The 26,015-nt window shown below is 37.6% G+C and overlaps 1 gene segment (V, D, J or C); it reads right to left on the bottom strand.

The window, feature by feature from the left end:
* The window catches only part of LOC142465165 (T-cell receptor alpha chain constant-like), a 32,858-nt gene extending 27,278 nt beyond the window's left edge, over nucleotides 1–5,580 (bottom strand). Inside the window, 1 exon segment of the C gene segment in view lies at nucleotides 5,407–5,580. Within this exon segment, the coding sequence occupies nucleotides 5,407–5,446 (40 nt within the window).
* Between the last annotated feature and the right edge of the window lie 20,435 nt (nucleotides 5,581–26,015).

Here is a 26,015-nt window from a genome sequence, read left to right as displayed (position 1 = left end):
CACACCCAGGCTCCTCCACACACACCCAGGCTCCTCCATCCACACCCAGACTTCTCCATCCACAACCAGGCTCCTCCATACACACCCAGACTTCTCCATCCACAACCAGGCTCCTCCATACACACCCAGGCTCCTCCATACACACCCAGGCTTCTCCATACCCCCCCTGGCTCCTCCACACACACACAGGCTCCTCCACACACACCCAGGCTCCTCCATCCACACCCAGACTTCTCCATACACACCCAGGCTCCTCCATCCACACCCAGGCTCCTCCACACACACCCAGGCTCCTCCATCCACACCCAGGCTCCTCCATACACACCCAGTCTCCTCCATACACACCCAGGCTCCTCCATCCACACCTAGGCTCCTCCATCCACACCCAGACTTCTCCATACACACCCAGGCTCCTCCATACACACCCAGGCTCCTCCATCCACACCCAGACTTCTCCATACACACCCAGGCTCCTCCATACACACCCAGGCTCCTCCATACACACCCAGGCTCCTCCACACACACCCAGGCTCCTCCACACACACCCAGGCTCCTCCATACACACCCAGGCTCCTCCACACACACCCAGGCTCCTCCATACACACCCAGGCTCCTCCATACACACCCAGGCTCCTCCACACACACCCAGGCTCCTCCACACACACCCAGGCTCCTCCACACACACCCAGGCTCCTCCATACACACCCAGGCTCCTCCATACACACCCAGGCTCCTCCACACACACCCAGGCTCCTCCACACACACCCAGGCTCCTCCACACACACCCAGGCCCCTCCATACACACTCAGTCTTCTCTTCCTCACTAGTTTGAACATATACATTATTCATATCCAAGTAACATAAACCTATTTCATGTTAAACTGACCCGCAGTGTATATGGTTATATTTCTAGAAGGGATGTGAGGACAGGGGGGTAACTAACAGGATTTCACAGGACTTCAGACCTTTGCCATATTAAAGGGTATTTTACTAAAATCCCACACTAGCAAAATAAAATACACAGCATATGTTCTATTTTATTAGGTTCATTCATGGCAGAGTTAAATGACTTGTGATAAGGGTTAAGGTCCCTGAATGCTACAAGATGCACATTGTGTCATTTGAAGCCGCTGTCCTGTTATCCTTTAGAAATGCCCTCTCCTCCTTTACTGGAAGCTTCATTCTTACAAGCATGATGCTCAGAAATAGGGGCTGTGATACTCTGGGTAATATGCTGAAGATTAGGGAGGACTTTCATACAATAAGTTGCAGACCAGATTCTAATGTTGAGCCTTAGGAGATGGGTTACCATTGAATAATATCTCTTTGCTATATGTCTTGCACAAACATATTTTAACACAATGTCTGTCTAATACTAAATTACACTGAAACTCAACGAAAAGATAAGGAGCGAGATAGTCAAACTAATGTAAATAAACATACTTACGTGGGCTCACTGTTAAATCAGTTCCTTTACCAAATGTCAGTTTATAACCTCCGCTATTTGCACACAGTGATTTATCTTATGACAAATACATAGTTACATAGTTACGTAGTTAGTTACATAGTTACGTAGTAGATGAGGTTCAAAAAAGACGTACTATAAATCCATCAAGTTCAACCTATGCTAAATTTAGACACCAGATACTTTGGGGGTTATGCACTAAGCAGTGATAAGTGCTTTTAAGTGAGATAAAAAGCCATTATAGCGTGATATTGCCTGCTGTGAGATTCACAAAGCAGTGATAAGTATTTTAAGTGGGATAAAAAGCCATTATAGTGTGATACTGCACTGTTATCACCGCTTTGTGAATCTCACAGCAGGCAGTATCACACTATAAAGGCATTTATCTCACTTAAAAGCACTTATCACTGCTTATCACTGCATAGCACCCAGAAAACCCACTTATCACTGCTTAGTGCATAACCTCCTTTATCCTATATCTATACTTAATTATTGATCCAGAGGAAAGCAAACACAAACCCCAGTGTTATATCATCCAATGATATCTCATAAAGGGAAAATACAGTACAGCACCTTCCACACCTCACCCACCCACCCACCCACCTACTAATAGATGTAAGATGTTATCTTTCCACACAGAAGTGTAACAAAGACACCGTTCAAATCCCCGCTCACATTAAACCATCGCTGCATTTTCTTCATATATTGGTAGCTCCTTGGGTGGAAACGTTTGCATCAGAAATTGATTCTGCCACTTAAATGCTTCACTTTTTATAGGTTCATGTGAACATCACTAAATGAACCATGGTCATTCAATCTGTACCAGCTGTTGCTTTTCTCCTAATTCTATGTCCTGCTGGGCACTATCTGAAGAACAGCGTTAAGAAAAGCTCACATACAGAGACATACATGCATTGCTGGTCTTATAACGTATTACAATCCACAATATCTTCTATTCTCTTCTAAATTTATTCTAACGTTATTCCTCTTATAATTCTGAGATTGGTATATACTGTATATACAGAATATATACACACACACACTTCTCACTTGGCTTGACTGTTAACACTGTCCCTCTTCCGAATACAGCCTTGTAGTTGCCAGAAGCACACAGTGCTATGTCTGATTACACAAACCTCCCTGGGGAAGCAGGTTCTGCTGCTCAGAGAATAACTTCTATCACTGGATGCTCTGATTTAATAATACTTAATACGATGGGTTAATCGTTCTTTAACAGTGTAGGAATTAAATCCGTCTTCAACCATGTGGTGGAAACTTGGGCAAAACGACGGGACCCCTTTTATTTTTCGTAATTTCTTGCAGAAAAATCCCTCCATTTTTATGAAAATGTGCAAAATTATTGATCTGTCACAGGAGATTATTACACATTAGAATGATTTGATAATCTGATATTCTTTGGAATTGGTGACGGTGCGATGACCTCATCAACTGCATAGTTACAAAACGGTGTTTAGCGCAGAAGAGTAGCATGTTATAAAGTGCTTGAGACAGAGCAATAACTATGGTCCAAAATGCTTCTACAAAATGTTTCCTGGTAGATTTGTTGGTCGCTGGAGACTGAAAAAACAAACACATCTGTATAGTTCAGGAGTGGGAGTCAGGAGTGGGAGTCAGGAGTGGGAGTCAGGAGTGGGAGTCAGGAGTGGGAGTCAGGAGTGGGAGTCAGGAGTGGGAGTCAGGAGTGGGAGCAGCTGGACCAGCATTATCAGTATGCAATCAGACAGCGGCGTTCTCATTTTCGGGCGTTTCAGCAGAAGGAGGAGATATTGAACACACACCTAACCATATATTTAACGCAAACTTTATAGCAATCCTAGTGTTTCAGATCAGATTACAACAGTTTAACACATTTACGAGCTACGAAGGAAAAACTTGTATTTCTCCTGTAATGAACATGAAGCTCCCGCAGTGTACCTGGCACTTGTTGACATAATACAGTGACATGAATTTAGTTATCAGTTGATTGCCCTGATTGTGCTTCTTTTATAGTGTTAAACTAAATAACAGAGCTACATTTGTGCAGTTTCCATGGGGACTAAGTGAGAAATATATCAAATATGATGAAAAACTAAAGGGGTCCCTTTTCCCCTGAACACCGTGTAGTATATTTACTTTATCTGCTTTAGTGGGCATCTGAAATATGTATTTATCCATGTTTCTCACAAACCTGTCTCCTTTGCACATGTAATTATAATTTATACATATATGGCAGACCATTCTCTTGGCATTAATCTTCTATATCTTGTGTTTCTCTGACAGTGTACACAGAACTGTACAAGGTACAGAGTTAATAACAACTCATTTAAAATCTTAGAATCATGTTGTGATCCTTGTTCTGTGAGATATTAAAGACCTTTGTCAGGTCCCTTGCACCTAATTCTCTTTCCACAGTCTTCGTCTTCAGACTTTTCACCCTTTGTGTTTATTGGGGTTTAATAAGGCTCTTTAATAGGAAGTGACCGTTTCAAAACGACCAAGAGGTGACACAAATGTAAAGAAATATACACAACTAATGTAAATGTTCATATTTACGGCTGTGAAGCGCTATGTACATTAATGGTGCTATATAAATAAAGACATACATACATACATACATACATACACGTGTATTACTGCTGTGAAGCGCTATGTACATTAATGGTGCTATATAAATAAAGACATACATACATACATACATACACGTGTATTACTGCTGTGAAGCGCTATGTACATTAATGGTGCTATATAGACATACATACATACATACATACATACATACACGTGTATTACTGCTGTGAAGCGCTATGTACATTAATGGTGCTATATAAATAAAGACATACATACATACATACATACACGTGTATTACTGCTGTGAAGCGCTATGTACATTAATGGTGCTATATAAATAAAGACATACATACATACATACATACATACACGTGTATTACTGCTGTGAAGCGCTATGTACATTAATGGTGCTATATAGACATACATACATACATACATACATACACGTGTATTACTGCTGTGAAGCGCTATGTACATTAATGGTGCTATATAGACATACATACATACATACATACATACATACACGTGTATTACTGCTGTGAAGCGCTATGTACATTAATGGTGCTATATAGACATACATACATACATACATACATACATACACGTGTATTACTGCTGTGAAGCGCTATGTACATTAATGGTGCTATATAGACATACATACATACATACATACATACATACACGTGTATTACTGCTGTGAAGCGCTATGTACATTAATGGTGCTATATAAATAAAGACATACATACATACATACATACATACATACATACATACATACATACATACACGTGTATTACTGCTGTGAAGCGCTATGTACATTAATAGTGCTATATAAATAAAGAAAAGATGAATGACCCCGGGGCAACTTCGGATTTTCTTAACGAATTTAATCAGCCCAAAAAAACACAACGTTTCATCCTTCCTAGAGGACTTTTTCAAGTGACTGGCTGCCAGGGTGAAACGTTGTGTTTTTTGTGCTGATTAAATTCTTTAAGAAAATGCGAACTTGCCCCGGGGTCATTCATCTTTTCTCCATATACCTGATTTTTTAGGCAGATATCCCTGAACCAGGAGCACCGGTCTTTGCAAGTATTATTGATTTTGTTATATTTGGTGTGCAGCTTCTCTTGTTATATTGCTATATAAATAAAGACATACATACATACATATTTATGGAGTAACATTGCAATTTGTTCAGCCCTGAGCATTAAACAATTCCATGCATAACACAGAAATGCAATCTTATTACTGAGTTGTGGCTACTACCAGTTACACAAATAGAAGTATTTTTGCGTTGGTTCCACTGTGTGATAAATAAGTCACATAATGGTGATCATTTCCTATTACAGGAGAAGAAACAGTAAGTGACTTACTTGGAATCACTTTTAATTGTGTCCCAGCTCCAAAGATCATCTTTCCCCAGCCAGAGCCACTAGTCACACATTCACTGCTGGCTTTACACAAATCTACTTCCCCCAGTGATGCACAAAGAGGCTTCACAGCTCCAACACCAAGCCCCAGATATGCCAGGTGTATATCACTAGGTCCTTGTGAGGTTTGCTGATTCCTCAATTCTGGGAATATTTCCCTCACTTCTGTATAATGTTACTATCTCAGTATAGCACAGTGTTCAACTAACCTCATTGGTAACATATAGTAATTAATGGGATGTATCAATGTTTGTGTATTTTACTGTTAATTGTCTCCACTTTTTATGTCAGTTAATCTGCCAGGTCTGACCTTGGTTTAACCTTCGCTGGAGGTTACATGTATCATGCTGTATAAACAGTTTGTTACATTTGATGCAGATTAAAGGCTGGGAATAGTGTGTAACCAGCATGCAGCACATTGCAGTTTTCTTAATGATTATATTATTATGTGGGCTGAAAAGATCATGAATAAAAGCAGCTGTACATTATGTGTGCACAATACAATGTGTCCTTAGTGTCATACAGCCCCACAATGCAATATCCGAGGGACTGCTGCCATCTCTCAGTGTTATTAGGATAAATAGTTATTAGAGGAAGAACAGGTTTGGGATACTCACTTGGAATTACAGTTATCTGTGTCCCAGAACCGAATGTGTATTTGTATCCAGCATTATGCACAGTAACACACAGCTCTACAAGAACAAGCTGGTGTGGCTTCAATTCATGCTTCATGTACTAATGTGCTGAGCTAGGGTTTGGATGGTCAGATGCAAGATATAGCACTGGACAGGGTACATCCTTATAAACAGCGCAGACACGTACAGATATATACAAATGTATAAAGAAACTTTCAGAACAATAAATAAAATGAAACATTTGAACCTAACACATAACACCTAACATGCAGTAAGGACACTGCTTTGGTAAACCCTTCCCCTCACCGCCTCGGTGCAGGGCTGGATTGTAACATTAATCCCTCTGGGTGAGTTATACAAGCCTTGTCACATAGAGTTACTGCGGTACCGACTGGCACCTGGACCTATCCCCTATCTCTGGAGAAATATATACCTACCACCGATCTGTGGTGCTGCAATATGATAGCTACACTGCAGAGACAGACAGACAGACAGACAGACAGACAGACAGACAGACAGACAGACAGACAGACAGATAGATAGATAGATAGATATGTTCCACGGCCAAGAGAAGAGGATCCATGATATATGGTATTTTGTAATGAGATTGGCCCTCACTAATTACATAAGATAACGTTTGTAAGGATAAAGAAATACAGACTTACTCGGTTTCACATTCAGCTTGGTCCCTTTCCCAAATATAAGCTTATTGCTGCCAGAAGTAGCACAGTGCTCAGTGTCCCTACAATAAGCTGGGACCTGCACACAGGGGCAGCACCCGGGGCTCTCACAGAAAAGCTGCCTCAGGAACGTCTCATTTACACCATTAGCAAAGTTATGTCCATAATAGTATAATATGGAGACAGGGGGAGATTATGGGGGATATTTAAACTTTGAAGGAGAGAAACTATAATGTTTAGCCAATCCAACATATTGGACATTCTCACACTATTAAATTAGCAGTGTTACTATTATGCAGCGAGACATGTATAAAGGGGACAGCATTTACACAAACCCCAAAGGGAGGATATTTGGGGCATTTTCATTTTGCCTTACTGTATCCAGCACATTCTGTCTGATTCACGCGCAGCCCCTAGTACACAGTTTGTTAGTTGAGTGTGTTACACTTTCCAGCTATTTTTATATTGTGTGTGTTTTTCTGGTTGGTTTTGTTTTCAAAATCTTGTGTCACAATACTAGTAGGAATGAAGCAACATTGTCATTTGAATTAATGCGGTACATGAAAATGAAGCAGATTTAGTCATTTTTACTTTAATGTTCAATATAAAAAAGTGATGTTCTTAATGTTATGTTGTAATTTCAGTGAGAAAACATAATTAATGTCTTACTTGGATTAACATTTAGCTTTGTCCCATGTCCAAAGATCATCTTTCCCAAGTTGCTGCCAGTATTCACACACTCACTCACAGCTTTACACAAACTAGCAATACTTTCCTGTGTCATATTAGGAAACATTAAGCAGTTTCAGTTTGGGATGGATGGTGTGTGTGTGTGTGTGTGTGTGTGTATATGTATATATATATATATATATATATATATATATATGTATATGTATATGTATATGTATATGTATATGTATATGTATATGTATATGTATATGTATATATATATATATATATATATATATATATATATATATATACACACAAATATAGCTGTATGCATATTTGCTTTCCTGTGGAGGGTTTTTGTCACTTTTTTTACTCACCATAACTTAACTCAGTATATATATATATATATATATAATACGTGGCAGCCCCTAGAACTATTTCTGAGCATTTTCCCCTTTCCCCTCATTTCCTCACATAGAAATACAGACACACTTCTTTCTATATGTTGAAGCCTCTGATGAAAGAAGCAGGAATTACATGTTATGTTTATTTATTTACAACCTAATCGTCTTCTTTTATTTAACAAGAGATTTATTGTAAGAAAATTCTCATGGCGGCATAGAAACTGATCGCAGATTCTGATCACCTGTTATTTGCTATTTTCCTATACTTACACCTACAATCACAAATCATGAACATTCATTATTTTATTGCATGGGCCGAACTATCTCTGCTGGGAGGCCGTGACCTGCACCTGCTACTCTCTAAGAGAAAGGACTTTCTCACTTCCACCGTTAGAAAGATGCTGGGGTTTCTTGTTACTGTACACATGCTCCCCTCCTGCACCTCCTAATATCCTTGATGTATTTGCAAGCCTCCATCATATCCCCCCTCCCCCCATCTCCTTAATATCTTACACACATTTCCCTTTCTGTTCTTGCAGCATAAACCTTATAAATCTGGTAACCGGAGAGCTTTATTATCTCAGTATAATGTGCAGGTGGAACTGAGCTCAATAACACTACTTCTTAATAGCATTAACTATGAGTATTGAAAAGTATGCATTTCTGTTTTTAATATAAAACACCCCTATTACACACTGTACACATACACAGTATTAGGCTATCACACAATCCTTAAACACTGAGCACTTACTTGGTTTCACTACTAATTGTGTCCCCAGGCCAAAGGTGAGTTTGTTGGCATTTGTATTCACACAGTGTGTAATCCTATAGCACAAAGTGGAAGAGCTGAGCATCTTTATACAGATATTCACCAGTTACACGGATTATATCATCCCAGAAACACCTAACTCATTCATCTAACTGTTAATGTATTAATACTCCTCTGACATTGTTACTGTTAATGTATTAAAACTCCTCTGACATTGTTACTGTTAATGTATTAATACCCCTCTGACATTGTTACAGTTAATGTATTAATACCCCTCTGACATTGTTACTGTTAATGTATTAATACCCCTCTGACATTGTTACTGTTAATGTATTAATACCCCTCTTACATTGTTACTGTTAATGTATTAATACCCCTCTGACATTGTTACTGTTAATGTATTAATACCCCTCTGACATTGTTACTGTTAATGTATTAATACCCCTCTGACATTGTTACTGTTAATGTATTAATACCCCTCTGACATTGTTACTGTTAATGTATTAATACCCCTCTGACATTGTTACTGTTAATGTATTAATACCCCTCTGACATTGTTACTGTTAATGTATTAATACCCCTCTGACATTGTTACTGTTAATGTATTAATACCCCTCTGACATTGTTACTGTTAATGTATTAATACCCCTCTGACATTGTTACTGTTAATGTATTAATACCCCTCTGACATTGTTACTGTTAATGTATTAATACCCCTCTGACATTGTTACTGTTAATGTATTAATACCCCTCTGACATTGGTACTGTTAATGTATTAATACCCCTCTGACATTGTTACTGTTAATGTATTAATACCCCTCTGACATTGGTACTGTTAATGTATTAATACCCCTCTGACATTGTTACTGTTAATGTATTAATACCCCTCTGACATTGTTACTGTTAATGTATTAATACCCCTCTGACATTGTTACTGTTAATGTATTAATACTCCTCTGACATTGTTACTGTTAATGTATTAATACTCCTCTGACATTGTTACTGTAAGGATGTCCGGGTATTCATGTGGAATTCTTGCAAACCTGCATTACCTCTGGAAATCCCTTTATCTTCTGTGTCTCGGGTTACAAAGTGAGATTGTTACTTTATCAGGAAGTCATTACTTGTGTGTAGTAACAGCTTCATCAATCCCCCACTCCCCAACAACTGCTTTCTGTCCATACACATAGAAACCTGATAATTATACATATATCATTGTTATACTCTGCTTTACAAATACAATATATACACCCTTTAGGTATATCAAATGAAATATTATATATATATATAAAATAAAGGGTTGAAATATGATTTCTTACTTAAAAAAAACATTACACATGAATTTCCCCCGCCCATTTTATACTGTTTCAGAGAGAATATCTTTAGTGGGAATGGAATTTTGAGAATTCATAATATGGATGTTAGAAAGTTTGGGGGTTTCTGTTGGAGAACAGAAGGTATTGGTTAAAATATTACCAATATCTAATTCCATTTTCTTACATTATAAACCCTTCTTGATATTTCATTTCAAATAGTAAAATCTTTTCATAACACTGAGAATTTCAGGGGCATACACAGTATGGCACTGAGAACAGGGGCACATACTTACTAGGTTTTACATCCAGCCTGGTCCCTTTCCCAAAAGTCAGCTTGGTGTAACTGCTAGTAGCACAGTGTTAGCTGCCAATTCAAAAAGGCTCCACACTCTCTAACAGAACTGCTCAGGCTATTACAGGGAGGGCAGTGAGGGGTAGGGATTGGGCTGGGGGACTTTGGAGTTGGATGCTGGTTGTGAATCTCTGATTGGAGCAATGTGGAAGATCCTGGTAGATGTTCTTGATTAGACTGTTATATGAAGCTCTTGTATAGGGACATTTATAGGAAGCATTCAAATGTTGGGGCAGTAAAGAGATTACAAACTGCAAACAATCAAACATGTCAACTCTTCAACAGCTCCCTCACCAATTACATATTTACACAACAACAACTGCCTGAATATCAGATGACACATGTTAATATAAAATGAAATTGTAGGGAGGGTATATAATATGTATTTATACAGAGAGAGGGGGAGGGTGGATTAGGTTTACTGGGTTTCACATCCAACCTGGTCCCTTTCCCAAATATAGGCTTATTGCAGCCAGTATTAGCACAGACTCAGCCTTTCCCTAAACCTGCACCGAGTAGCAGATCACACAGGCTGCTCCCAAATAATGTGCAGCTCAGACCCGGCCTGTCTCCCCCTGACTTTACATCACACAAGTTATACCTTTTATAATAATTACATATTATAATTATATGGTGAGTACTAAATATCATATGTACTGAGGTCACAAGGAGCCAGGGAAGTGAATATACTGACTGCAGATACATTTTTAGAGCACATTTAGCTGCCAATGGCTACAATTCACCTCCTGGTGTTTTGACCTTGGTCTTTAACTTTATATTGGGTGAAGTTATCAATGTTTATATTGGAGCAAAACGCCAACTATTAACCAAAAGAATTGCATTATTTACAATGAAACACTGTTTTAGCAAAGGTAACGTAAGTGCAGTAGACTGTTTAAGGGTTTTATTATTTTACACGTTAGTTATTATTACACCTGAGTCCCACATTAACACTGCACATTACAGAAAGGTGACAGGTGACAGGTGGAACCTGCGGTCCTTATAACAAGTAAAACCTCATTAATATGCTGTAGTGACCATTTCAGAAAAGTTCTCAGCGGAACAAGGGCATGTAATGTATCTCTCCATAATCTCACCGTGAGTCCCACATCCTTTCAGTTAATGTGAATATATACAGGGATATATACAGGGACAGTGATGGACAGGTGCATACACATTGGGGGCTTTTAGACATAGTAACACTTACTTGGTAAAACCTTCAGCTTTGTCCCACTCCCAAAAGTGAGTTTGACGTTATTATTGGCACAGTAATATATATCATAACAAAAAGCCAACACCTGCTCACTCCTATCCCATCATCATATCCAATATCCAATAAATCTCAGGCTTGGTTTTATTTGTTTCTTTGCTGCTTTTGTTCTGATTTTTCACTTGTGTTTTATTCTTCCCAACAACCAACTATACTTTCACTTAAATTTACTTTCATCCAATTATATGTCTTAATTCCATTCTACAAACCAAATATAATTATCCCAAAGCTCCCTTAATGCAGAACATTTAATAATAATTGCTGTTTTTCTACCTCATGTATAACAAACATTACAATGTTTTCTGTCTGGATTTCTTGTGACATTTACATTTATATTTTGGTTTTATGTTCACAAATAAAGCAGAATAACATTACTTTCTGCTTTGTACTTACTTGGTAAAATATGTAGTCTGGTTCCCCTTCCAAATATAAGTTTATCAGCCCCACTATATACACAATGATATGTCTGATGACCAAAACAAATTTCCTCTAACTTACTAAAGATTTGTCACATAATTTTTTCAAGTCACAGTATAACAAGGCACATAGGTTATATATAGTACATTCTCACTTACTGGGCGTTATGTACATAGGTTATATATAGTACCTTCTCACTTACTGGGCGTTATGTACATAGGTTATAGTATATTGTCCCACTTACTGGGCGTTATGTACATAGGTTAAGCAATTTGGGGATATGGATATGGATACGTTAAATTGAGATAGCAGAACATTAAAAAATAGCGACCTTCTGAGGATCTACTTCTAAATCTGGTCCCACTTTCAAATATAAGTTTATCATATAAGTCTGATGCCAAAAACAAAGTCTCCTCTAACTTCCTAAATGCCCAGATTTGTTACATAATTTGTTTCAGGTCACAGTATAACAATGAACATAGATAATAGTAAATTACAATCTCACTTACTGAGCGTTATGTACATAGGTTACAGTATATTGTCTCACTTACTGGGCGTTATGTACATAGGTTATAGTATATTGTCTCACTTACTGGGCGTTATGTACATAGGTTATAGTATATTGTCTCACTTACTGGGCGTTATGTACATAGGTTATAGTATATTTTCTCACTTACTGGGCGTTATGTACATAGGTTACAGTATATTGTCTCACTTACTGGGCGTTATGTACATAGGTTATAGTATATTGTCTCACTTACTGGGCGTTATGTACAATGTTGTTCCTTCCCCAAAGATTAACTTTCTGCCAGCGCCAGTATTCACACACTGCTACATCCCTGCACACAATGTGCTACATACAGAACCTGTAACCATCAAGATGTAACTGGCACCCAATGTTAGTTATTGTTTTTATGACATTATCCATAATGTGACAATCAAACTGACACTTACTGGGTTTAACAGACAATACTGTTCCTCTCCCGAAGATGAGTTTATTTGCAGATCCATAACCCCACAGTGACATCCTCAGTAACACAAACCCCGGAACCCAGCACCTCAACTTCTGCTACCAGGAACTGTCCCTGTGCCAGACACTTACACACTGGGACCTATCAGCAGCTGTAACTTCAGCCACAGCAGGGAAACCATTTACTAATGAATAAGTCTTAAATAAAGTCTACATGCTTTCACTCTATTCAGTATAACTAAGTCAACGAGGCACTCAGGGGTTAGGTTACCGCTAGATAGAAAGAGACGGTCTTATGTGAGATAATACACAGTTGCAATAACTCACATCCTCAGTGCTATTAACTTGTTGCAATTTCAAGAATCCAAAGTTTTCCCAAAATCTGTTCTGGCTTTTATACAGTTACAATACAAAACTTCCCATGTACTGTAACATCACTAATTAGCTGTGTTTGTATTCATTGTGGAGACCTGTTTATTTCCCCATTTAAGGGTGAGGAATATATGACAATAATTAAGACAAAGCTATAAAGTACAAATTAAACACCCCATTGTCCTGTATCAAATGTGATCAGAGATTTACTGTTAAACTAGATGAATGTGTGTAATGTGGAAGCTCAGTATTATGTATGAAAATAATTCCCTGTAATGTTATTGCCAGTACAGAAATACTTACCGGGTAACACAGAGAGTACTGTCCCTGCTCCAAAAGTATATCTATAGTTATTATTCCCACAGTAATAGGATCCCCAACAAAAAACTCTAATCCACCAACACAGTCACTGTATATAGGAAATAGTGTATGAGGGGAAAGGCAACATGGAGAAGAAGCATGAAATAAGTAACAGAAGAGGGGCTGTATTTATGTTTTATATCTACAAAGCCCTCCCCTAATCTGTAATCATATTTATACATGAAATATGCACTAATTATTTATACTTAGACACAAATGTCTGTTTCTCCCTGCAGAAAAATTGTTGCTGAATTGAGCAATCCCCCTATTAGAGAAAGAAAAAGGGGTTCCTTACAGAACTGTGGGTTTGGGGTAAATCTGGTAGAATTAGTTGGCCCCAGTTTTGCTTTTGGGGTGACTTTGATAAATAGACCCCGTGTTATTTACTTGTTTCCCCTTTCATATCACGATATCTGTAGAGTTTTGCACATTTTTCAGGACCATCCTTAGGAAAGTCTGTGTCTCCCCTCTTTATTATCTAAGGGTAAGTAATATTATAATGGGAACAGACTCACTGGGTTTAAGGGTAAGTAATATTATAATGGGAATAGACTCACTGGGTTTAAGGGTAAGTAATATTATAATGGGAACAGACTCACTGGGTTTAAGGGTAAGTAATATTATAATGGGAAAAGACTCACTGGGTTTAAGGGTAAGTAATATTATAATGGGGATAGACTCACTGGGTTTAAGGGTAAGTAATATTATAATGGGGATAGACTCACTGGGTTTAAGGGTAAGTAATATTATAATGGGGATAGACTCACTGGGTTTAAGGGTAAGTAATATTATAATGGGAACAGACACACTGGGTTTAAGGGTAAGTAATATTATAATGGGAATAGACTCACTGGGTTTAAGGGTAAGTAATATTATAATGGGAACAGACTCAATGGGTTTAAGGGTAAGTAATATTATAATGGGGAATAGACTCACTGGGTTTAAGGGTAAGTAATATTATAATGGGAATAGACTCACTGGGTTTAAGGGTAAGTAATATTATAATGGGAATATACTCACTGGGTTTAAGGGTAAGTAATATTATAATGGGGAACAGACTCACTGGGTTTAAGGGTAAGTAATATTATAATGGGAACAGACTCACTGGGTTTAAGGGTAAGTAATATTATAATGGGAACAGACTCACTGGGTTTAAGGGTAAGTAATATTATAATGGGGATAGACTCACTGGGTTTCACGCTGAGTTTGGTTCCGCTTCCGAAGGTGAGCTTGTTGAGGTTATTACACAGTAACAAGATGCGTTACAAGATCTCCTGCTTCTTTCTCAGCACTTACACACCCTGACAAGCAGCTGAATAACTGCATCACTGTTAATAGCGAACGGACATTATTTTTGCATCTTGTTAGCTTTGAGGATCCCCATTAATAATAAGAAAAATAACTTCTGTTCCCTATTTTGGGACATAACGTTATTGGTCTGAGATCTGCCCCTAGATTGGTAACTAATGCTATAATGCAAGTTAAATGGCAATTCTATAGATTTCGGTTATCGTTATTCTTGGCAATTACAAAATAGCTCAAATAAACTGTATTTTAATAACTTTAGTTCAGCTGTTAATATGTGAATCAGTAAAGTGGTGAGCACACCAGACTGTGTGCTCTGAAATAGATTCACTTAAATGCACACCACTAGCAATTTAAAATATAACTTTTAATAATATTAAAAAGTGCATTTAAGTGAATTTCTCTCAGAGCACAGTCTGGTGTGCTGCCACTTTACTGATTCACTTTCAGTTCACAGTTGCACCCCCTTATCATGATGTTTACTGATTATTTCACTTATTAGTATGGTTTCTAGTTGATCACTCCCTATCACCAATCCTTGTTGTCATTAATATGTGAAAACTGATAAAAAGATTCCACCTTTCTTCCTATCTGCAATGTTTCATCCCTAAAATACATGTAAATACTGTCAGTGTTATAGACATTGCTGATAATTATATTATTTCATCAATGTCTCCCTTACATTAAACGTCTTACTTGGTTGAACGGTTAATTGTGTTCCTCTTCCAAAGATGAGTTTATTGACACCTCCAGTATTCACACAGCAATAAATACCTTAACAAATATCTAAGCCCCTGGGCAGGGATTTCCTGTCCTACTGTCTGATCTTGTTTGTTGCACTTATTGTTGTATAATTCCTTGTACTGTATTGTCTCTTTGGAAATAGCTGAGTACACTGGGTGCTTTATATATAAGGATATACATATATCAGTGATGGGGACAATACGACGCTGTATTCACAGTGTGATATTTTCTATGTAAAGAGGGTTTAACACAGAGCAGGTTCTGGACAATGAAAGAATAATACTCTGTTCACAATACCCCCTGCTGTATGAGTATTATAATTATACTAGTACTTACTTGTGAGAACTGTCACTTTAATCCCTCTCCTAAATGTTACTTTGTAACTTGCAGTACTCACACAGCAGCACCCAGCAATACACAATGCCTGACACCAAATACACATTTGTGCAATATACCATATACCTGTGTGTGTGTGTATGTATAGATAGATTGATAGATAGATAGATAGATAGATAGATAGATAGACTCCACGGCCAAGAGAAGAGGACCCACGAGATGTGGTATTTTGTAATGAGATTGGCCCTCACTAATTACATAAAATAACGTTTGTAAGGATAAAGAAATACAGACTCACTCGGTTTCACATTCAGCTTGGTCCCTTTCCCAAATATAAGCTTATTGACGCCAGAAGTAGCACAGTGTTCAATGTCCCTACAATAAGCTGGGACCTGCACACAGGGGCAGCACCCGGGGCTCTCACAGAAAAGCTGCCTCAGGAACGTCTCATTTACACCATTAGCAAAGTTATGTCCATAATAGTATAATATGGAGATAGGGGGAGATTATGGGGGGATATTTAAACTTTGAAGGAGAGAAACTATAATGAGCAGCAAATCCAACATGTAGGACATTCTCACACAATTATCAGTGTTACTATTATGCAGTGAGACATGTATAAAGGGGACAGCATTTACACAAACCCTAAAGGGAGCATATTTGGGGAATTTTCATTTTGCCTTACTGTATCCAGCACATTCTGTCTGATTAACGCGAGGCCCCTAGTACACAGTTTGTTAGTTGAGTGTGCTACATTTTACAGCTATTTTTATATTTAGTGTGTGTGTTTTTCTGGTTGGTTTTGTATTCAAAATCTTGTCTCACAATACTAGTAGGAATAAAGTGATGTTATAATAACTTAAATTGTTATCCAACGTTTCACTTTACAATGAATGGCATATCCAACTATTTACAATGCAATCCTACGGGCCGGTTTTGGACCCCAAAATGCGTTATCCAACGCTCACCGCCACTGATATACATGGGACTCACTATCCAACTCTCACCGCCACTGATATACATGGGACTCACTATCCAACGCTCACCGCCACTGATATACATGGGACTCACTATCCAACGCTCACCGCCACTGATATACATGGGACTCACTATCCAACGCTCACCGCCACTGATATACATGGGACTCACTATCCAACGCTCACCGCCACTGATATACATGGGACTCACTATCCAACTCTCACCGCCACTGATATCCATGGGACTCACTATCCAACGCTCACCGCCACTGATAAACATGGGGCTCACTATCCAACGCTACTTCCAGGACGCTTCAGTTGGATAGCCGAGGACTGCCGGAATAGTGCATGGTAAGCAGCATTATACATATGAATTGTTACAGACACAGTCTTTGTCCAGATGAGATTACAATGTATGTATTTTTGGTGCCTAAGGCACAGGGAGAAACAGGTTCTTGCCAAGGTCACAACGAGCTGACACTGAGGGTTGAACCAGGTTCAGTCAGAGTCAATGTTCTTGTATGTATTTAATAATTCATAGAGTGATACTTACTGACTTTAACCTCCAGCTTTGTACCAGAGCCGAAGACTAATTTGTTGGCATTTCCTCCATAGACACAGTAATATAACGCCATACACAAACCCTGCATGTATCTCTTCATGTTACAGGTTAAATCAAAATATATTAAAATATGTGAATGTAAATATATAACAATCCTGTATAATTGTTCCTTAGTTTCAAACATTATAAAGGATGTATAAGGCATAAATACTTTGTGTGAAAACAGCATTATATTAAAAATGTCTCTAGTTCTTAAGTGTTAAAGCAGCAAAACATGTAACATCTTACATGTTGTTTTCTAATAAATCAGTTCTGTAATATTAGATAATAGTGACTTTTTTTTATTCAACTCTTAATGCCATTTTAATGATTTTGAAAGCATCCTTTGATTTCTAAAGCAGGTTGTAACCAACCACCCAAGTTGCAAGATCTTTGCAACACTTTCCTGTTTGGGATACTTTGTTGCAAATGTTCCAAGCAGTTTGAGCTGTACACTGTAACAATAGATAATGTCACCTTAGTAACATAGGGATACATTGTAGCTGCTGAGTTACAGTAACTGAATCCGCCATTATGTGAGGCACACAATCAGAATTTTGACAGATTTATAACAGGAGCGCCAAACGATTGCCAGTTTATGTAAGAATGTAGAATTATACATTGTTACATGTTTTATATATACAACTAATTTAAAAAAGAAAGAAACATTTGGAAAGTATTATTGCTGCTTTAATTTATCTGCCGGGTCTGACCTCGGTTTAACCTTTGCTGGAGGTTACATGTATCATGCTGTATAAACAGTTTGTTACATTTGATGCAGATTAAAGGCTGGGAATAGTGTGTAACCAGCATGCAGCACATTGCAGTTTTCTTAATGATTAGATTATTATGTGGGCTGAACAGATCACTAATAAAACCAGCTATATTGTTGTATGTGTGTACAATACAATGTGTCCCTAGTGTCATACAGCCCCACTATGCAATATCCGAGGGACTGCTGCCATCTCTCAGTGTTATTAGGATAAATAGTTATTAGAGGAAGAACAGGTTTGGGATACTCACTTGGAATTACAGTTATCTGTGTCCCAGAACCGAATGTGTATTTGTATCCAGCATTATGCACAGTAACACACAGCTCTACAAGAACAAGCTGGCGTGGCTTCAATTCATGCTTCATGTACTAATGTGCTGAGCTAGGACAAAATAGTGCAAAAGAGACCTGACACCCAGTCATATAAAAGTTTTGGCATTACAAAATCATGTAGACACAAACGCTATCAACACTACTTCTCCAATTATTTTTGTACGTTTTATTGGAGGAAAAAAAGCTAAATCTGAATTTGGAAAGTAAAAATGACCATAAAGAGCCATTATAATTCTTCCATGGCCGGGAACACCAGTCTAGTCTTAATTAACCATGAGCATGTTAAGGAGGATGAGGATAAAAACCCGACATGTGAATATTTCTTAGAAAGCAATACTTTACACTTGTGCTGTGGTGATCATAACAACTAAGGAGGGGAATTTGAAGAAAGCAAAGTTTTATTTCCAAGTGAACTTCTTGGGTAAATTCCTATTCCACTTGACTGATTTGGTGCAGGATGGGACTGTAAAACACTCCTGCAGCTTGGGTGGGTTAGCACAGATACAGACATTAACTCAAATGCAATCATCTTTTATCCACCGATCTGTTTGTCAATATGAGAGAGGGGGAGAGAGAGATAGATAGATAGATAGATAGATAGATAGATAGATAGACAGATAGATAGATAGACAGATATGCTCCACAGTCAAGAGAAGAGGACCCACGAGATGTGGTATTTTGTAATGAGATTGGCCCTCACTAATTACATAAGATAACGTTTATAAGGATAAAGAAATACAGACTTACTCGGTTTCACATTCAGCTTGGTCCCTTTCCCAAATATAAGCTTATTGCTGCCAGAAGTAGCACAGTGCTCAGTGTCCCTACAATAAGCTGGGACCTGCACACAGGGGCAGCACCCGGGGCTCTCACAGAAAAGCTGCCTCAGGAACGTCTCATTTACACCATTAGCAAAGTTATGTCCATAATAGTATAATATGGAGACAGGGGGAGATAATGGGGGATATTTAAACTTTGAAGGAGAGAAACTATAATGAGCAGCAAATCCAAAATGTAGGACATTCTCACACAATTATCAGTGTTACTATTATGCAGTGAGACATCTATAAAGGGGACAGCATTTACACAAACCCCAAAGGGAGGATATTTGGGGCATTTTCATTTTGCCTTACTGTATCTAGCACATTCTGTCTGATTCACGAACACAGAACTGAAATGTTAGGGATAAAGTTACCTTAGCATTTGCTATTTGCACACCCGTGCACATGTCTTAGTGACACAGTTTGTCAGTTGTGTGTGCTACATCTTTTCAGCAATTTTTTTTTAAATAAGTGTGCATTTTTTTATAACTAAAATATTTGTAGAACTGAAGTGACATCTCCAAGAATCCCAGGGGCATTACATTAATAGGAAGCAGAACAGATCAGTGGGTTTAGAAAAAGTATATTTCTTACTTGGATTAACTGTTAGCTTTGTCCCATCTCCAAAAATCATCTTTGTCCCAGAATTCACACACTGACTCACAGCTTTACACTAACTCACAAAACTTTGCCTTCACCTTATTAGGAAACTGTAAGGAAGGCAGTTTCAGTTTGGGGGGGATGGGTGATGTATAATATATTATATACGTGGCAGCCCCTAGAACTATTTCTGAGCATTCTCCCCTTTCCCCTCATTTCCTCACATAGAAATACAGACACACTTCTATATGTTGAAGCCTCTGGTGAAAGAAGCAGGAATTACATGTTATGTTTATTTATTTACAACCTAATCGTCTTCTTTTATTTAACAAGAGAGATCTACAGTATTGTAGGGACATTTTCATGGCGACACAGAAACTAATAACAGTTGCTGACCCTCTATATATAATTACTCTATACTTAGTCTTCAAATCATGAATCTTCCTTCTTCGTGGACATTTATTATTTATTCCTCCCTGTCCTGAAGACTTTGGGGGTTGTTTTAGTGCATTGTCACACTAGCTATTCTGGGAGGCTGTGTCATTCTTCATTACATATAGTTCCCTTTCAGCACATACCTTATGGATAACCCTCACTCTATATCTTTAGATTTAACTGACATCCCAACTTCTGCGTAACATTGACCGATGGGTATTGCATTAAGGCCAAAGTGTAGATTTCTTGGTTATGGTTATAATGTAAAAAGCCTCTAAAACGTATATTAGACAATAACACACAATCCTTAAACACTGAGCACTTACTTGGTTTCACTACTAATTGTGTCCCCAGGCCAAAGGTGAGTCTGTTGGCATTTGTATTCACACAGTGTGTAATCCCATAGCAAAAAGAGGAAGAACTGAGCATCTTTATACAGATATTCACCAGTTACATGGGTATAATGTTCCAGAAACACCTAACTCATTTCAGAAAACAAGCAGCTGTTAATGTATTAATACTCCTCTTTTGTAAGGTTGGGGTGTCTCAATACTGTATTAATATGGTACTCTTGCAAACCTGCACTATTGCTGAGAATGGGGAATGCTGGGATTACACAAGTGTAGCCTGTTTTGAAGCAAAGATTTGACGAGGACTTGGTTTTAGCAATGTATCAACAACACTACAATAGTTATTCACTTATGGAGGATGGACAGAAATGCTCAGAAATGCCAATTTAACCCCTGCTCGGTGTCATCTCTAGAAAATCACTTGTCCCATGTTACAAAATGAGACTATAGCCTTTTTGTTAAACTGCTCTGGATATTGTGTATCAGAAACCTTACACAACATGCCTGGGTGTATCTGCCGACCCTGAGAAAGTACAGGGCAACAGTAACTTCGTAAGGGGCTTTACATTTACTGCAACAGTTTCATCACTCCCCCACTCCCCAAAAACTGCTTTCTGTCCATACACATAGAAACCTGATAATTATACATATATCAGTGTTATTCGCTGCTTTACAAATACAATATATACATCCTTTAGGTTTTAAAATAACATGACTAAAGTTTGTTTTAATGTAATAGTCATTCCTAGCAATCTGAACAAATAAGTGGCATTACATATGGATCTCACGACATCTTATACTTTTTTTGAGAGAATATCCTTAGTGAGAATGGAAATAATGTTACATTTGGGAATTCATAATCTGGGGGTTTGCAGGTTTGGGGGTTTCAGTTGGAGAACATAACTTATCAGGTATTCGTTAAAAAAGTATAAATCTAATATAAATATATTTGAATCTCCTTACATTAATAACCCCCAGTCATATGATATTCTAAATAGTACAATCTTTTCATAGCACTGAGGCATTCAGTGACACATACTGTACAGAGCACAGGGGGAAATACATACTGGGTTTTACATTCAGCTTCGTCCCTTCTCCAAAAGTGATCTTACTGTAGCCAGTATTAGCACAGACTCAGCCTTTCCCTAAACCTGCACAGAGCAGCAGATCACACAGGCTGCTCCCAAATAATGTGCAGCTCAGACCCAGCCTGTCTCACCTGACTTTACATCACACACGTTATACCTTTTATAATAATTACATATTATAATTATATGGCGAGTAATAAATATCATATGTACTGAGGTCACAAGGAGCCAGGAAAGTGAATATACTCACTGCAGATACATTTTCAGAGCATATTTAGCTGCCAATTGCTTCAATTCCCCTGCTGGTGTTTTGATATTGGTCTTTAACATTATATTGGGTGAAGTCTCACCCTGACTTTACATTACACAAGTTTATATAACACGTTTATATTGGAGCACGATACCACTTATTAACCAAACACAATTAATTAATTTCAATGTAACACCGTTTGACACAAAAATAATTAAGTGAAAAACAGTTTCTAAAAGGAACATTATTATCCCTAATAGAATATCTAAGGGTTTTATTATTTTACACACTAGTTATTATTACACCTACTTGGCTTTATGTTGAGTTTTGTTCCTTGCCCAAACTGAAGCTTATTCCGTGTCACACATTAACACTGCACATTACAGAAAGGTGACAGGTGACAGATGGAACCTGCGGTCCTTATAACAAGTAAAACCTCATTAATAGGCTGTAGTGACCATTTCAGAAAAGTTCTCAGAGGAACAAGGGCTTGTAATGTATCTCCCCATAATCTCACCGTGAGTCCCACATCCTTTCAGTTACTGGGAATATATACAGGGATATATACAGGGATATACACAGGGACAGTGATGGACAGGTGCATACACATTGGGGGCTTTTAGACATAGTAACACTTACTTGGTAAAACCTTCAGCTTTGTCCCACTCCCAAAAGTGAGTTTGACGTTATTATTGGCACAGTAATATATATCATAACAAAAAGCCAACACCTGCTCACTCCTATCCCATCATCATATCCAATATCCAATAAATCTCAGGCTTGGCTTTATTTGTACTTTTGTTCTTTTTTAACCTGCGTTTTATTCTTCCCCAAAACCAACCAACCATTCTTTCATTTACATTTAAATTTACTTTCATCACATTACATGGCTAAATTGAACTCGACAAATCGAAATATAATTATCCCAAAGCTCCCTTAATGTAGAACATTTAATATTAATTGCTGCTTTTCTACCTTACATATAACATACATTACAACGTTTTCTGTCTGGATTTCGTGGGAAATATACATTTATATTTTGGATGTATAATCACAGATACAGCAGAGTAATATTACTTTCTGGTTTGTACTTACTTGGTAAAACACTTAGTCTGGTTCCCCTTCCAAATGTAAGTTTATCAGCCCCAGTGTTTGCACAATGATAAGTCTGATGACAAAAACATGATCTCCTCTAACTTCCTAAGGGGCCCAGATATAAGAAGGTAGAACTGTTTGAGTGTTCAGCACCACCCCGGGGACTGATAATACTCCTCATAGGAAACAAATTAGTGACTGTTCCTGTTATATTCTAAATATTCAACAGCTGCTAATCCCATCATCCTAAATAAAGGATTGCATCCGTTTTAGGTAAAGGAGAAATGTCCTCACTATCTCCCAAATATCCTCCACACATTGAATACCTTAATAATTATTGTCACATATTCCCTAGCATGTTGGTTAGATAAGCAATAAGTGGTATCATTTATATTTGTGTTTCCTGGCTGCTTATTGGTCAATTAAGGACACAAGATTTATCAAAGACAACAGCCTCAAACATTTATACAGGATACTTATATTTTTACAATCTTGCTCCAAATTCTCTCTCCCAATATTGACTTTTACATGATAAGGACTAATGCACATTGGATATTTCACTTCCCTGCATTAAGTCTTGTGAAGTTGTGCTCAGCATGCCTGGTGCTACATCCCATACATACATTCACAGGGACACACAGGGAACCAGATGTATATATCAAGTGGATTCCTTGGTAAACCAATCAAATGAATAAATCAATGAATTCTCACCCAATACCTTTTGGTGCCACATGTATTCTAGGCCAATTACAGTAATCACGTGCACAATATGAAGGATTGGGGGTTATATAAAAAATATGCAGTCAGGAGATTGTGATAAATAAACCCCATTGTGTCTTAATCTCCCCATTAGAGATTTCTAACTCCAATATTCACAAACTGCTACATCCCTGCATCAAAAATGTGACTGTCCACCTCTGAGCGTCATGTCAGTCTTAGACTATACATGTCACAATTTATCTACAGTACATGGATATTTAAATAAATCATAACTGCATCTTAAATTTTAAGCCACATTATAATCTATTTAAAAAGTAGTGTAAATCTTCCCATAAAATTCCTCATTGACAACAACCCTTCTAATATTTTTGAGGATCATTTTGTATTTTTAGAATAGATTAGAATAAATAATAATGGCAGATATCACCCTGATTTCTACATTTTAAATAAATGCTTAATTTGAATAATTACCAGGTTTGACAAAAAGCTTGGTCCCTTTCCCAAAATGCAGCCTCCTGTCACCTCCTGAATTCGCACAGTGAGTTAAGCACTGACACACAATCTGAATTCATGTTTTACATAACACTGTAAGTCTGGTAATTATTACTTACAAATGATAACTGTGATTTTCATGTCTCACAGACGCATTCTCCATTACACAGGCACATGGTGAAACTTTAAGGCTCGTTATTAAGGCAGCGCCTAAATGTACTTATTAACTTTTTCACTTTAATATATGGTATACTGTATAATGTAATAATGACTGTATAAAGTGTGGCTGTACAATAATGTACATCCATACATACCACAACAATATTACTCCATTTTTTTTATTACTGTACAATTAAAATATATTTAAATTGTACATTAATAAAAATGAAATATGAATTTATATTATTGAGGTATGTATGGATATACAGTATTGTACACCTACACCTTATACAGTCATTATTACATTATATACCATATTAGTTCACACAAACATATCCCTTTAATCACTAAAAAACATAATATATTTTGTGTTTCAGACATTTATATGATCCTAATATATGTATCTCTGCATGATACATGTAACTTTTTCTAATGAAAGGGTTACGCGCTACTCATTACTTTGCTTTGAGGCTATTCCAATAAATAACGCCCTGATAATCAGGGCCTGGGTGTGAGTAAGGGGCTTTTGGAAGGTGTTAATTATCATAGCGTTATTATTATGCGCTAACATGAAGGAAGGTCTGAGGGTCTCCGTGTGAGGTAAACTGCTCATTGCCATGTGATTTGCGCACAGTAATCCTAACGGCCGTTCAAATTTATCGACCAGTTATTTGTAAGCACAATGCCAGGACATCATTGCGCTGAGCGCTTTGGCAATATGCGCTACGGATATCGATACGGTAATTTGGCATTAACAGAACGATAAAACATCAACGGCCTTCTGAGGATCTACCCCTTAGATTGGTAACCAATGATGTAATGCAAGTTACAGGGCAACTCTGAAGATTTCGGGGTCAGTTTTCTTGGATTACCTACAATGTTAACAATACAAAAGCTTAGCTAAAATCAACTGTATTTTAATAACTTTTGTTCAGTTGTTAATATTTTAAAACTCAAAACAAGATTCCACCTTTCTTCTTATCTAGGATGTGTCATCTATACAGTAAGATAAATGTAAATTGTCTCAGCACTATACAGTAAATATTGCTGATAATTATATAATTTTAATCTGGTATTTGTTACATTAAATGACTTACTTGGCTGAACTGTCAATTTTGTTCCTCTTCCAAAGATGAGTTTGTTGACACTTCCAGTATTCACACAACAACACACACCTTTACAGATACCCCAGTGATGGGGACACAGTGGTACAAAGTTCTGTATTCACTGTTATATTTGTAGTTAAAGGGATTTGAA

Source organism: Ascaphus truei, chromosome 13 (assembly GCF_040206685.1).
Source record: "Ascaphus truei isolate aAscTru1 chromosome 13, aAscTru1.hap1, whole genome shotgun sequence".
NCBI lineage: Eukaryota > Metazoa > Chordata > Amphibia > Anura > Ascaphidae > Ascaphus > Ascaphus truei.
The sequence above is the reverse complement of the archived record's forward strand: the minus strand, read 5'-3'. Positions and strand labels throughout refer to the sequence as shown.